A 15,574-nucleotide genomic window follows, 5' to 3' on the forward strand; every position below is an offset into this window, starting at 1 on the left:
GACCCTGCAGTTAATGTCAGAGGCCACAAGGGGGTGGCAGATGCACACTAAAACAGCATAACAAAACCTGAGTGATGTTCAATTTCTCTGCTCCACTGTCTGTTCAACAGAGATTTCACGTAATGGAAGAGCACTAGATGAACTCGATCAGATTTCTAGTGCTCACAGCTGTTGATCACCACCATGAGAGCTTAATCGTGGCCATAAGGATATTCAGAACTACATGTACCAAATGCAAAACATCAGATTTGTTCCTGAATATAGTCCATATTAATCCATATTGTCTTACTCTAGAAAACCAAATTAATAGGGAGTTATACAATAGACGTATACACTCAAACTAATACAGTTGCAGCACTGCAATTCTACTATTGTATTATGAAACTGAGCCTTCACTGACATATCACTCTGCGTTAATCTCCTTTATCAACTCAGTTGTTATTATCATTAATAACAATTACCACTAGGATAAGGTTCATTTTACCATGCCATGATCCTTAATGTTTCCTCAATATTACAGTGAGATAAGCCTTCACAAGACGTAAAGCAACATCCTAATCAAATCAAGACGTGTGTCCTGACAAACATTATTTTTGACGCCATTCTGTATTATGTTGATGTTCAAACGCTATCTTAGGTCTGACTACGTTATTTGAGGGAGAAGTGAAGTAAACTGATTATAATGAACCAAATTAACAAATTAGCAACAATGAAGTGTATTATACTGTAATTTAGTTGCAATAAGCTGCCATGGCTTTGATGAAAATAGCACACAGGGAACGTGTAGAAAAAGCTTGTGTTCAAGTAGTAGTAACCATGCATGGCTAAGAGCATTCCACTTCCATAGCCTAAATATAAGCTGAACAGTTGGCTAGCTGAGGCGTTACATTTATTGAAAATATCTTCATGAGCATTGCTTTATATCATAATTATGAATATAGTTAATAAAATATTGAAGTGTAAGAGAAGATACTAAGTCAGTGACATCAAAGCGTATATACACACTGTAGCAACTTGTTTACAAGAGCTAATGTGTCCCTGAAGGGAATAGCCTGGTTATTAGCAAACAAAAACAAGTGCTGTGAACAGCCTCTTGCTGCGGGAAGTATGAAATAACAGCAGAGAAAACGGCAGTGTTTTCTAGGGCGTATCATACCCACCTCCACCCTCAACCTACTTCTGACAGTTCCGGGCAACATGTAACATAGCAGTAAAAAAAAAAAAAGAAGGTTGTAGACACTTGTAGTTGCCATTCAGATGGTGGAAGACGGATAAAGACTATATGGTAAAAAATGCATTGAGTTATGAGGGATACTGAAGCCAGTTTATGTAAATAAGTGTCAAAAGATTATGCTCAGAATATTTTGAGGGGATATCATTGGCACAGTCACAATAATACTGTATCTAAAATCGGTTGGTTTGACCTATATTCCCATCCTAACATAGCATGTAAATGTATAGTAGAATATCTTCAAATGTTAATATTTTCACAGTGGAGTCTATCACTAACCTCTTATCCGATTAGAAGCGCTTCATCAGGTGTCTTTGATGAATGCTTCAAGGTCACCTGCATTCACATACCAAACACAAGTTTAGTTCACTGTCTTTGCATGTGCTGGAAAATACAACAACAACTTTTGTTGTCAGTACTTCTACGTCATAGGCCTATGGGCCTACAATTAGACCATTTAAATGATATATTTTTAATCATCCACAACATATTGTAAGTTAACAAAAACCGGTCTGTAGGAATATAGGCTCATTTGAATTATAAAGTGGTTTATAAATAGATAGTTTGCACATCTATATGTAGATTTAAAAAAATACACTTCCCTACGTATTTAATTGGACAGTGAAGCTAAAACTTTTAATTTGGCTGCAAACTTCAGCATTTTGGATGTTTCAAATGTTTCATTTAAACGCCACCTCTTCAAAGAGAATGTTATATAAGAAATCTCAGTCAGTCCACCCCCCCCCCAAAAAAAAGAAATAGCACTTGTTTCTTACTTATAGCACTAACTTTGCTGATAACTTCTTCATTTAGGAAAAAGTTACTTCCCACGACTGTGATTTGTGGTTGTCTCACCTAGCTATGTTAAGATGAGTGCACTAACTGTAAGTCGCTGTGGATAAGAGTGTCTGCTAAATGACTAACATGTCAAATGTAAATGGGACAGTACAGAATGCCACATTTTATTTTAGGGTATTTTCATACATTTCTGTTTTACCTTTTAGAAATTAAAGCACTTTATGTATCTAGTCCCCCAATTAAACTGTTGACTAATAATACACACACAGTATAAGTGAATTTGTCCAAATACTTGACACCTTCAAATGAGCATACTAGAGACATAAAGTGCTTTAATTTGTAAACGGTAAAACGGAAATGTATGAAAACACCCTCAAATAAAAGGTGACATTCTGTACTGTTGCCTCATAAGACGCATTTGATCACAAATCCAAGATGCTTAAGTAGAGACAAATGAAACGTTTTAGCTTCACTGTCCAAATAAATATGTAGGAGAGTGTGGATGTATGATCTATAGATCTACATACTATATCTAGTTTGAACAAGATTGAAATTGTGTGTTGGTCAGCAGTCTACCGGTATACTGTTTGTGGGCCTACATAGGCTCTGACTGTGTTTATTTGTCACTTGCAGTACAGCCAACAATTTATAAACCGACTGTATGTACCGTCTTGATTGATACATACATACATACATAAATACATACATACATACGAACATACGAACATACGTACGTATGGGCGGCAGGGTAGCCTAGTGGTTAGAGTGTTGTACTAGCAACCGGAAGGTTGCAAGTTCAAAAAACTCCCGACCTGGCAAGTCTGTCGTTCTGCCCCTGAACAGGCAGTTAACCCACTGTTTCTAGGCCGTCATTGAAAATAAGAATTTGTTCTTAACTGACTTGCCTAGTAAAATAAAAAAAATACATACATACATAACGGGTACAAAGGACTTGATGAATACTTTTAAAAAATGTTAAAGTTCATGCTGAGGCACTACCTTGGCAAATAACTTCCTTCTCGCTATACTGTCTCAAAAATGACTCCACTTTCCTCTCTCAACTTCTGCCGTTCTGGAAATGGCACTTTTGCCTTTCAGTACGTATAATAAAAGGTGGCAAATGCATTGACTTTACATTTAACGCGACACAACTCTATCTGAAATTGTAATCGACTACTGGACACAACACCGTTTCTAAATTAAATGGAAAAGGACAGCGTCAACCCAAGCTTTCGTTCTGCTCAGTCCTCAGGTACATGTTGCTCATTCAAAGTTGGGGCGTGGTTTATACAAATACAGTTTTCCTGCACCTCCCTTTGTGGGCGTGAGGAGAAATAGGGGGCGTGTTTCGTGTAGTCGCATACGTAAACACCAGCATGCCGTCTCAAAGCCACGTGGTCCCTCATTGACAGCTCCTTTGACAGTGACAGATACTGCAGCTCTCTCTCATCTATTTATTTTGCTTGATTATCAGCCTTTTTCCCCCTCTTTTTGCCATGGTCTTTTTCCATACTTTCTTCTCTTTTCATATTTTTGTGGGAGTTGATTATTTTAAGCTATAATCCTTTATTGAAACAATAAAGCTTTATACCTGAAAAGTAACCACTCTCAAATGCATAGACAGCTATGGATGCAAGGACTGTCATCCATGATATCAAATGTATGTTTTGAGGCTATACAGTGTTTGTTTCCATTTATGTTGTTTACAAACATTGGAGCTTATATTTTGGGTTCTGATGGGGTATGACAGTTGAGCTAAACTCTTCAGCTATTTCTAAGTTATATTCTTCAAGAATCAATGGGTATATATGATTAATTCATAAGGCAAAACATTTACGTAGCAACTAAGGACTCTTGCTTTAAACTGTGGTATCTTAGAATAAGCTTATCTAGTGAATTAATATACTATTATAGGCTGAAATGTAAATACTGGCCTTGAGGTCAGAACTGTAGCTCTTGTCTTTGTAGTTAATTGATTGACTAATATTACTGATTGGCCAATGGGGTCCCAGGACCCAATCAGTCCTAGAGGGGAAGGAGGAAAATCAGCAGTGCTGCAAACCTTGACGCCTGGATTTGAATACATCATGAAAATTTGCATTGAAGCCCTTCTATAGCCTATTACATTTTGTCCCAAATTAGTATAACATTGCACAACATTACTGTAATAACAATATCATTTTTGGTTTCATTTGCATGAGAGTAGGACAACACATAGTGTATAGGCCTATTTGAACAGCTTGACAGGTCAACCCCAGAGACCGCTCACAGCACTTTATTTCAGTGTTCACTAAAGGGTCATGGAAGGGAGCCTGAAATTCCCCAGTGCTCTGACTGAATGAAAGTTCCTGTGAAATGTGGTTCATTAGTACCCCCTCCTAAAAAGACAGCAAGGGGGCTTTGGTGAGGTTGGCCTGCAAACAACAGCCTGATCTTAGGGCATGCCCTATAGGGTACACCTACTGTATAAATCAATCTTCCCCTCACCCTTCTGTGCTGTTAACTTTCTAAAATCAATCGCAAAATGAATTGAGTGCACATAGATAGAATACTTCCATATCTTTCTCTTCATGTTTCCCTCTCTCTCAACCGCACAGTGCACCTATGTTGACTTAAAGTACCAGTCAAAATTTTGGACACACCTACTCATTCCAGGGTTTTTCTTTATTTGTACTATTTTCTACATTGTAGAATAATAGTGAAAACATCAAAACAATGAAATAACACATATGGAATCATGTAGTAACCACAAAAGTGTTAAGGAAATCTAAATATATGTTATATTTGAGATTCTTAGAAGTAGCCACCCTTTGCCTTGATGACAGCTTTGCACACTCTTGGCATTCTCTCAACCAGCATCATGAGGTAGTCACCTGGAATGCATTTTAATTAACAGGTGTGCCTTGTTCAAAGTTCATTTGTGGAATTTCTTTCCTTCTTAATGCGTTTGAGCCAATCAGTTGTGTTGTGACACGGTAGCGTAGGTATACAGAAGATAGCCCTATTTGGTAAAAGACCAAGTCCATATTATGGCAAGAACAGCTCAAATAAGCAAAGAGAAATGACAGTCCACCCTTGCTTTAAGACATGAAGGTCAGTCAATCTGGAAAACTTCAAGAACTTTTAAAGTTTCTTCAAGTGCAGTCGCAAAAACCATCAAGCGCTATGATAACACTTTCTCGTGAGGACCGCCACAGGAGAGGAAGATCCAGAGTTACCTCTTCTGCAGTGGATAAGTTCATTAGAGTTACCAGCCTCAGAAATTGCAGACCAAATAAATTATTCACAGAGTTCAAGTAGTAGACACATCTCAACATCAAATGTTCAGTGGAGACTGAGTGAATCAGGCCTTCATGGTTGAATTGCTGCAAAACAACACCACTAAAGGACATCAATAATAAGAAGAGACTTGCTTGGGCCAAGAAAAACAAACAATGGACATTAGACTGGTGGAAATCTGTCCTTTGGTCTGATGAGTCCAAATTTGAGATTTTTGATTCCAACCACCGTGTCTTTATGAGACGCGGAGTAGGTGAACGGATTATCTCCGCATGTGTGGTTCCCACCGTGAAGCATGGAGGAGAAGGTGTGATGGTGTTTTGCTGGTGACACTGTCAGTGATTATTTAGAATTCAAGGCACACTTAACCAGCATGGCTACCACAGCATTCAGCAGCAATACGCCATCCCATCTGGTTTGCGCTTAGTGGAAATATCATGTTTTTTTGGGCCTATTTTTGTTTATTCCCTCCATTCTCTCTAGCTCCTTGAAGAACGGAAACTCACCATCCAGTCCAGATAGGCAACATTGGTATGGGATGTTTGTAGTCTGTGGTTGTCTGTGTGAGTCCTTTTGAAGGTCTTCATAGCTAAACTGCCCACTTCTCTAATGGACATAGCAAGGGGAACCATCCACTTCACACACTCTTCAACGTTGGACCACGTCAGAGCTGCACAGATCAAGAGGGTCTGGTTCGGGACCAAACACTGACTAAACAACCTCGGTAGATATAGGTTATTGGTATAGGCATGCATTGCAAACCAATAGTGCTCAACTAATAGACTCATTGAATATGTTGATTGATATTAATAATTTCAAAAATGCATGTGGTACTATGGGAAACCTGAATACGTGATGAATATCAGTGCTGTTTTACTGCTACCCCCTGCCTTGCCTCAGGGATGAAAATGTGTCACCAAGTGGCTTATTTGACATGACAAAACACATTTTTATTGACCCTAAAGTGTCACAGTCAGCCTCCCAATTGAAAAATATGTGACCGAATTTTAATTACGAGTACATGCACCTTTTTCTTGATCAAAGCAGGATTATTACATCAATTTAGTCATTCCAATGTTGACACATGGTGCCATTTTAATTGCAATGTATGAATGATATAAAACACAAACGCTGGCCTAAGACTGTTACTATATGTAGGTGGAATCCCTTCAGCATTTTCAGTGATTGGTGTCTACTGTACCCCCTATCTAGGTGTGAACTCTTGTGCGGCTGGTGGCTTAGCCAATGGGCACCTGCTGCTGCCACAAGCGTCTGAGCTGCGAGAACAAAGGGGCCATTGAGCGCATAACAGCTGTTGTGCTGTTTCCTGCCTGGCTGCCTGAGGGTCCCATGCCCCAAGAGCCTGTCTGATGGGTGAAGCCCCCCCCCCCCCCTATCTTTGAAGAGACAGCAAGGGCCGCTGCTGCTTTAATGCAGCGTTAATCACTGAACATTGATGCAGAACAGTCGATGTGTGTGAAGAGCACCAGAGCAGAAAAGGGAACAGTCCATATTTTTTCAACAATGGTTGGAAATGGTTGAAAAATAATATAGGGGATAACTTCAGATGGCATGGTTTATTCACATTATTGCTAAAAAAGAGTGAAGAATTGATGTAGACTGAATATCCAAATGATTTAGTAAGACAATAGTATCAATCCATTTGATAAATGCATCTGATAAATTCAGCTGGCCAAAGAAAAACAAACCCTTAGGTGATCCAATCTGGTTTGTGACAAAGTGAAGGACCAGAGAATTAGACAAGTACAAGAATTACTCCCAGCAGCATCTGTCGAGTCGTCCCCGGCAAGTCTCACAAGAGAGCAGCTTTGACAGTGAAAGCGTCATACTGACATCTAGTGGATTAGTCCTGTGCATCTTTAAGCACACACTCCTTGACTGCAAGCAGAGGGCACTGTCTGTCAGTGAACGCATGAAAGAGACAGCCATTATAGAGGCCATCCCTATGCTCCATTTTGTTTTCATTCAGATGACTTTCCTTTTTGTCCCCTTTGATTCCAAATTGTGGCAAGTTACAGTGAATAAGAATACAAACAAAACGACACAGAAGATGTTTACCTCTACACCTTTCACACACACCTCCGTTTTCTGTACTTTACATTAGCCCAGTGCACCACCTCAGATGTCATCTTTGTGACCAATTCCTTAAACTTCCTACAATATTTTGTGAGTTTAAAGAAAAGCAGATGTTTCTAGCGATTTATATTTTACAGAAACATGCATTTATCGCACTCTTCTCTTAAACAGTTTAAATCTTATGTTATGAACTTCAATAACTTTCAGCATAAACTTTAGTTTAGCGAGAGGCACGTATAGAAATGGTAAGGCTTTAAAAGGAGCATCTAAAAGGTGCGCCACATTGAGAAGCATGAACACTAATGAAATGGTATAGTACCAGTCAAAAGTTTGGACACACCTTCTCATTCAGGGGTTCTCTATTTTTTACATTGTAGAATAATAGTGAAGACATCAAAACTATTAAATAACACATGTAAAAAAATTAAAAATAAAGTGTTAAACAAATCAAAGTATATTTTAGATTCTTCAATGTAGCCACCCTTTTCCTTGATGGCAGTTTTGCACATGCTTGGCATTCTTTCAACCAGCTTCACCTGGAATGCTTTCCCAAAAGTCTTGAATGAGTTCCCACATATGCTGAGCACTTGTTGGCTGCTTTTCCTTCACTTTGCGGTCCAACTCATCCCAAACCATCTCAATTGGGTTGAGGTTGGGTGATTGTGGAGGCCAGGTCATCTGATGCAGCACTCCATCACTCTCCATCTTGGTCAAACTGTTGAAAAACAAATGAGTCACACTAAGCGCAAACCAGACGGTATGTCGTATCGCTGCAGAATGCTGTGGTAGCCATACTGGTTAAGAGTGCCTTGTCTTCTAAATAAATCACTGACAGTATCACCAGCAAAGCACACCCACACTATCACACCTCCTCCATGCTTCACGGTGGGAACCACACATGCAGAGATCTGTTCACCTACTCTGCGTCTCACAAAGACACGGGGGTTGGAACTAAAGAAAATCTCATATTTTGGACTCAGGCCAAAGGACAGATTTCCACTTGTCTAATGTTCACCGCTTGTGTTTCTTGGCCCAAGCAAGTCTCTTATTGGTGTCCTTCAGTGTTTTCTTGGTAGCAATTTGACCATGAAGGCCTGATTCTCAGTCTCCACTGAACAGTTGATGTTGAGATGTGTGTTACTTAAACTTTGAAGCATTTATTTGGCCTTTCATTTCTGAGGCTGCTAACTAATAAACGTATCCACTGCAGCAGAGGTAACTCTGGGTCTTCCTCTCCTGTGGCGGTCCTCGCGAGAGATTTATCATAGCGCTTGACGGTTTTTGCGACTGCACTTGAAGAAACTTTCAAAGTTCTTTATAATTTCCAGATTAAGACCGGGAGGTCAGTCAAAGTAATGGACTGTCATTTTTCTTTGCTTATTTGAGCCGTACTTGCCATAATATGGACTTGGTCTTTCACCAAATAGGGCTATGCTCTGTATATCCCCTACCTTGTCACAATAACTGATTAGCTCAAACGAATGGAGGAAAGAAATTCCACAAATTAAGGCACACCTGTTAATTGAAATGCATTCCAGGTGACTACTTCATGAAGCTGGTTGAGAGCTTACAAATCTGTCAAGGCAAAGGGTTGCTATTTTGAAGAATCACATTACATGATTCCATGCGTCTTTAAATAGTTTGTTTTGACAAATTTTGCATGGAAAAAAAGTTACATTTTTTTAAATCAAGAAAAAACCCTGGAATGAGTAGGTGTACAAACTTAACTGGTACGGCACATCATTGCCAGTGACACATTAAAGTCTGCTCTATATTAAATTTTAGATGCGTTACATAACTACAAAAGCCATCATATTGTACATTTGTCATTAATCCAACAAAGATGTAGACAATTTCAAAATATAACCACATGGATAACGCATTTAAAACCGATGACAAGTTGATTTCCATTGTGGGCCTATTAAAAAATGGTAAAAAAAATAAAAAAGGCTAGGTCTACTGTAGCATAGGCCTACACATACAGCGTAGCACAACAAATTATAGGACGGCGTCGTAGGCTACAGCAGGATTTCATCAGTAGATTAGCAAGCTCAGGCTCCTAAACTGAATTAGATGGTTGTGCCAGATGGTGATGCTGTTGGCTAAAAAGCTGTTATCATTGGCCTCTCCAGGATGATGAATCATTGGCTCCATCCAGAATTTTCAGACAAATCTCAAATGTGGCAACACCCTAAAGTACAAGGCAGACCAACACAGCCAACGATCTACTGTGCACAGCCGGCATGCATGTTGGTCCGTCTTGTCCTTAAGACCCATCCCTGGCATGGCCAGGCACGACTCCAACACCATCATTAAGTTTGCCGACGACAACAGTGTTAGGCCTGATCACCGACAAGACAGCCTATAGGGAGGTCAGAGATCTGGCCGTGTGGCGCAAGGACAACAACCTCTTCCTCAACGTGATCAAGACCGAGGATCGTCGACCACAGGAAGAGGAAAGAGCACGCCCACATTCTTGTCGACGGGGCTATAGTGGCGCAGGTCAAGAGATTCAAGTTCCTTTGTCCACATCAAACGATCATAGTCCAAACACACCAAGACAGTCGTGAAGAGGGCACAAAGCCTATTTCACCCCCCCCCAACCCCAGGAGCTTGAAAAGATTTGACATGGGTCCCGAGATAATCAAAAAGTTCTACAGCTACACCATCGAGAATCCCGACTGGTATGGCAACTGCTCATCCCCCGACCGCAAGGCACTAGAGGGTAGTGCGTCCAGCCCAGTACATCACTTCAGCTCTGCCTGACCTCTATACCAGGCGGTGTCAGGAAGGACCTAAAAATTGTCAAAGACTCCAGCCACCCTAGTAATAAACGGTTCTCTGCTACCACACGACAAGCTGTAGCGGAGCACCACGTCTAGGTTCAAAAGGCTTCTCAACTTCTACCCCCCAAGCCGTAAGACTCCTGAACTAAACAAATGGCTACCCAGACTAGCTGCATTGCCCCCCCCCCCCCTTTACACTGCTGTTACTGTTTATCATCTATGCATAGTCACTCTAAATCTAATACGTACATATTACCCAGACTAACTGGTGCCCCTGCACCGGCCTGGTAGAACCAGCCTGATCATTGAGTTCGCCAAGCTATTTCACACGCAGTAAAACAGAATAGTGAACACGGCAGTCAGGGTGTTTCAACCAGGCTACAATCCCTGGACAAGGCAAAGACCCACAACATTGTAAAACATAAAAGCTGTCTGCGACAGTGACTTTATTTAAAAAATAAGTAGCAGCATCTCATTTCAAAACAAATCATACATTTTGGTAAAAACTCAAATGCAAGAGAGAAAGTTGCAGAGTTAAAATCTTAAAATACAATCCATATTTCTGCTTCTGAAGCAGGCTGTTCCACTTGTCCATTTTGGCAGCAGAGCTACTGGTCCCCAAACCTGGCAGTATTATCTTTCTCAAAATGGCAAGCGTGAGCTACACACACACATTCATCCACTGTTCCATCAATCCAAGTCCACCTTCTTTAGCAGCACTCAGAGCCGGTGACAGCTCTGGGTTTTTGGCAGGTGGTCCAGCTTGGCAACACTCCAATTAAAAATTGTCAACCCCCCCCCCAAAAAAGGCAGAGATCCAAAAACATCCATTCACCTTCGCACAATTAACACATGCACGCATGTAGAAAAAGCATTTGAGCACATGTTGGTGTAATGCCACGGATTTCTCCCAGTCCTACAATATCTTGGTCCCCATACTAACCCAATGGAAATCAAGAGACGGTGCCCTCTGGTTTCTCGCTGCTAGGGGGCGGAGTGAGCACTCCGGACGGTATTGGGGAACTCTGGCTGCGATCTACATCCACTTGTGGGTAGGAGCATGCCTTCGCCTAAAGAAACCAACAGAACTCTCAATACAGGCTGCAACTCAGCTGTGTACCACTGAACACAAGAAGCAAGCTGAGGGGGGAAAAATTATACTCTAAAACAGCCTGATACAATGTCCAAACTATGTCAAACATTGGCATAGAAAACCATACAAACGATGCCCTCACCATCCAGTCCAGATAGGCAGCATGGGTCTGGATGTTATGCATGTCATCTGCTGGGATTCCTTTGAAGGGCCTCAGGGCTGAGCTGCCCACTTCTCTGATGGACATGGCAAAGGGGACCATCCACCTCACACACGCCTCAACGTCTAACCACTTCAGAGCTGCACAGAGCAAGACAAAAGGGGTCTGGTTAGGGCTAAAAACACCCATGGCAAGTCCACCGAAACAATACAACTCAGTGGCTGGATTGAAGACATTGATTGACCTGAACAGCTTCAAAATGAAACGCCCTACCTGAGACTTTCTCCACCAGCTCCAGCGAGGAGAAATGGAACAGGGCAGAGGCAGCCAGCACTCCATAGCAGAACTCCAGAGATTTCACATCCAACACACACAGGTCCAGGAGCTATAGAGAGAAAACAAAATGAAAAGATAGATAACACGAGCACAACACCGACTTGAGGCAATGAGCCATTCTGAGGAAATGTGAAAACATTTCCTTACAACGCCATCGTGTATAAGCAAAAGCAGTGTCGTCTGTGAGGACATATTTTGCCTTGTTGAGCTTCTTAGTATCTTACAACAAAACATACCTATGAATCACATGCAGTGGCGGGAAACCTTACCTCGGCAATCTGTACAAACGTAGTTTGTGGGTACTGTGGGATGAGAACCTCCTCGGACTCTTTCAGGTAGGCAATCTGCATGTAGATGTTTAGCCAGGACACAGATGTCAGGGGACTCAAACGCCACTTCAGCTCCTGAGCAAAAGGGGACACAGTAGGAAGAGCCACATGATGATTTCATTACATAGAGAAGAGTCCCCCAGCTCAGATAGTAGGAGACTCAGTAAACATGTTTCTTCTAGCAAGTTAAACAGGAACTACCATTAGCGACAGAGCATCATTAGGAACACATGTAGTCATTTTTAACAGTAAATGGCTAAACGTTGATCATTTCTCAACGCGTTTCAGACAACAATAAGGATGTGTGACCCATCCGTACTGAGAAACACTGTGATGTAAAGTGTTTGAGGCATACCTTCATAATGATTAGCTCCATACATAAGATATCATCCTCAGTGCAGGCACCATCAGTAACATAGGCAAATTGATGCACCTTTGGAGGGTAGATTTCCTGAGAAGGAAAAGGGGTAGTGAACATGTTAATAATCTCACTGATATACAAAATGGAGAAAATGACTTAACAGGTTTGTAGAAGAGGCTTCTTCCTACCTCCATTTTGGCAGCTATAAACAGAGAAGAGATGCCGATGAGCTGTAGTGTTGACTTGAAAACATTGGTCTGCGTGGCCATGAACCTATCAAAGTAATCCTGAGCCAGGTAGAAGGTTTCTCTGTGTAGCTTGTACACCTCGCACACCTGAGAGAGAGAAAACAAGGTTGAGAACACAAGGTGTAGGCAATGTCACAGAGTAGCTAAGGAAGAGATCCCCCACGTAAAAGCCTTGATCAAGGTTCTCCATACCATAGGTCTAACACGACCCAACTTTAAAGATCAATGCTGATTCAGAAGAATTGGGTTAAAGGCGGAAGACATTCAGTTTTGCAGCCGACGAGGCTTCCCCTTAGAATATGTTAGAGCTTGGCCAAGACGCATCACCCGACAGCCATATCTTCTGTCTAGCCCCAGTTGACTTAGATAAACTGGGGACATACAGCTATTGGTAAAACTAATGCACTCACCACCTTAAGATAAACATGGATGACACTGATCAAGTAACATGAGGGTTTTGATCAAAGCAGTAGATCCACTGTGGGAGACAAATTTAGGCGGTTGCTACAGAGAGCAACAAACCTCTATTAGCCAGTCCAGAAGAATAGCCCTCATCTTGGGTTGGAGGTGTGGGTGTTTGGTCATGATGTGGATGTCTCGAGAATACGTCTCGTCTTTCCTCAACAGGTTGTTCCATACATCGTCCCTGCTTGCCCAGCTACAAAGAGAAACACAGCTATTTCAAATGTGTAGTTATCAATTTAAAGAAGGGGGATCAACAAAGAACCCCCCCAACTTGATTCAGAGTGCAAACACAGCTGTGAGGTTTAGTGTACAGGTACACATAATGGGTGTCAAGGAGGGAGCTGTTCTTATAACAGCAGACTGTACTCTTAGAGAGACGATAGCAGTGAGAGGACTACATGGTCTGTTACATTCAAATGAAACAGGTGAACACATGGGTTATCATAATGCTTGGCCTTGGACAGTGTAAGTGCAGAGCTTAAGGTAACGAGGCCGTGCAATCTCCTAGTGAAAAAAAAATCACACGTTACTTATCAAACATGTCAAGTAACCACGCCTGCTCTTTAGTAGCGTCACTGCATCTTGCCCATGTTGTCCCAGGTACCAGAAGTGACTCACCATAGCACAGGAAGAGGGGAAGACCTGGTGGGTGTGACAAATATGTTTTTGAAGGTGTACCGAGCGGAAAAGCCAGTGGTATTCAAGGCAACTGGTTGAGCGACTTCATTGTCAGGCGCGGGGATCCGCCTGCACGGGCTTGTGAAAACCGACTCAGGATTCCAGCACACCTGCACAGGAGAGGGATTAGAAAACAGAAGAAAGTCCACCGACCGATAAAAACAAAACAGCACAAAGAGGATTCTGAAACTGACACCGATAGCAACCGATTAAACACAATTGTGTCATTTATTGAACAGTCCTGATTAACCTGTGTAGGTCACTGACTGGTGTGTGTTGCTAGCTAAAGCCAACAAATGCATGGTCTTGCAAGGGAATGCATTGGAATAGTACAACGCATGTAATTACCGGAGTTCCACACTGTTTCTTTTTGATCATCTCTGCCACTTCATCTGGGTCTTGCAAATACTGAGGATTGAATAAGGAAAATGTTCATTCTGATAAAGCACATTTAAAAAGACATAGCCAGGTAACCATCTCGCTTCAGGAGCAATAACTTACAATGGCAACGTCTGCTTTTCTTTTCCTGGATCTCACTGTAGTTTCCTTGGGCATCTCATGATCAATAGACCTGGATTCCACATTTGTCCTGAAATGACACAGTAAATATTGAATTCTAATATGCATCCTGCTGAAATGCTAAGAAACGTGTTAGTTATTGCTCGCTAACTAGATAAGCCGCTGCTAGTTAGTTAGCAAGCCAGCTAATGTTACCTAGCTAACTTTTTTTCGTCAACTAGCTACATTGACTGACAAGACTAGGTCAACCTGCAAAACTGAAACTTACCCCTTTCTTAGCATTATAGCCCACGTGTATCACTCCAATAGAGAACCTGCAAACATTGAACATTTTATTTCTTCAGAATTTAGGTATTACCACCACAACCCAACCCCCCACGTAAGACTCACAAAGCCAACTCGTCAAAAGCTCTGGGCGCGGGCAAATGGAAGTGGGACAATGTTAAAGGACGACAAACCATATGAAATACTGCAACAATTGTCACAAAAACCACGAATACATCGACAGCAGATTCCACACTATCGCCTAAACCTAACAGTTTGACACACAATCGATGGAAACTAGTTCATTTATTCTAAATGAGAGAGAGAAGCTGGACAGAAAATGGCCGAGCCACCAAGTATGCCATTTTCCATTCACCCGCTCTAACAAGCTCTCACAACAAAAAACTATCCATCCAATATTGTCCATCGCCTATCAAATTCTGGATATTTACAATCTTATCACTTATTTCGAATCACGTTGAGGGAGTTTGATTGAAAAGTTGCAAGACTACTAGCTAACAAGAGATGTTACAATGATTTGCCAGCTTAACGTTACCTAAAAGTATTCCCCTGCGAAGAAGTCCACACTTGGCTGAAAGGATCAGACAAAATATAGCTACGGTTACTAGCTAGCTATTTCAATTATTGTTCGATTCGTGGCCTCTGTCATCAAAAGGGAGCTGTGAACTTTGCTAGCTACTTGTTCTTCGCTAGTGCGGTGAGTTTTGCGCCTTGGCTTATAAACTGCTTGCTGTCTACAAATCATAAGGGGCGGTCCGAGCGGGTGATTTAAATACTTGGCGCTGTTCAGTAATCATTCCCCGTTACATTTCAATGAACATTATTATTAGTCATTAATTGTTCAGAAGTGAAGAGTGAAATCACCTGAAATCGTATGTTGTGTGAGAAATGTACATTATAATGGTGTTC

General features: G+C 41.4%; 1 protein-coding gene across 1 annotated transcript; it reads right to left on the bottom strand.

Moving 5' to 3' along the window:
* Positions 1-10,606: 10,606 nt before the first annotated feature.
* Positions 10,607-15,410, bottom strand: LOC110526255 (G1/S-specific cyclin-E1). Its single transcript, XM_021607060.3, has 12 exons — positions 15,201-15,410; positions 14,649-14,694; positions 14,363-14,450; positions 14,210-14,269; positions 13,802-13,971; positions 13,241-13,376; positions 12,659-12,805; positions 12,465-12,560; positions 12,050-12,184; positions 11,718-11,829; positions 11,427-11,584; positions 10,607-11,261 (listed from the first exon to the last, which is right to left on the bottom strand). Exons 2-12 carry the CDS (start codon positions 14,660-14,662, stop codon positions 11,145-11,147), a joined length of 1,233 nt encoding a protein of 410 aa, XP_021462735.3. The 5' UTR covers positions 14,663-14,694; positions 15,201-15,410; the 3' UTR covers positions 10,607-11,144.
* Positions 15,411-15,574: the final 164 nt, after the last annotated feature.

This window comes from Oncorhynchus mykiss, chromosome 6, assembly GCF_057628025.1.
Source record: "Oncorhynchus mykiss isolate SJ-2025 chromosome 6, ASM5762802v1, whole genome shotgun sequence".
NCBI classification, from domain to species: domain Eukaryota; kingdom Metazoa; phylum Chordata; class Actinopteri; order Salmoniformes; family Salmonidae; genus Oncorhynchus; species Oncorhynchus mykiss.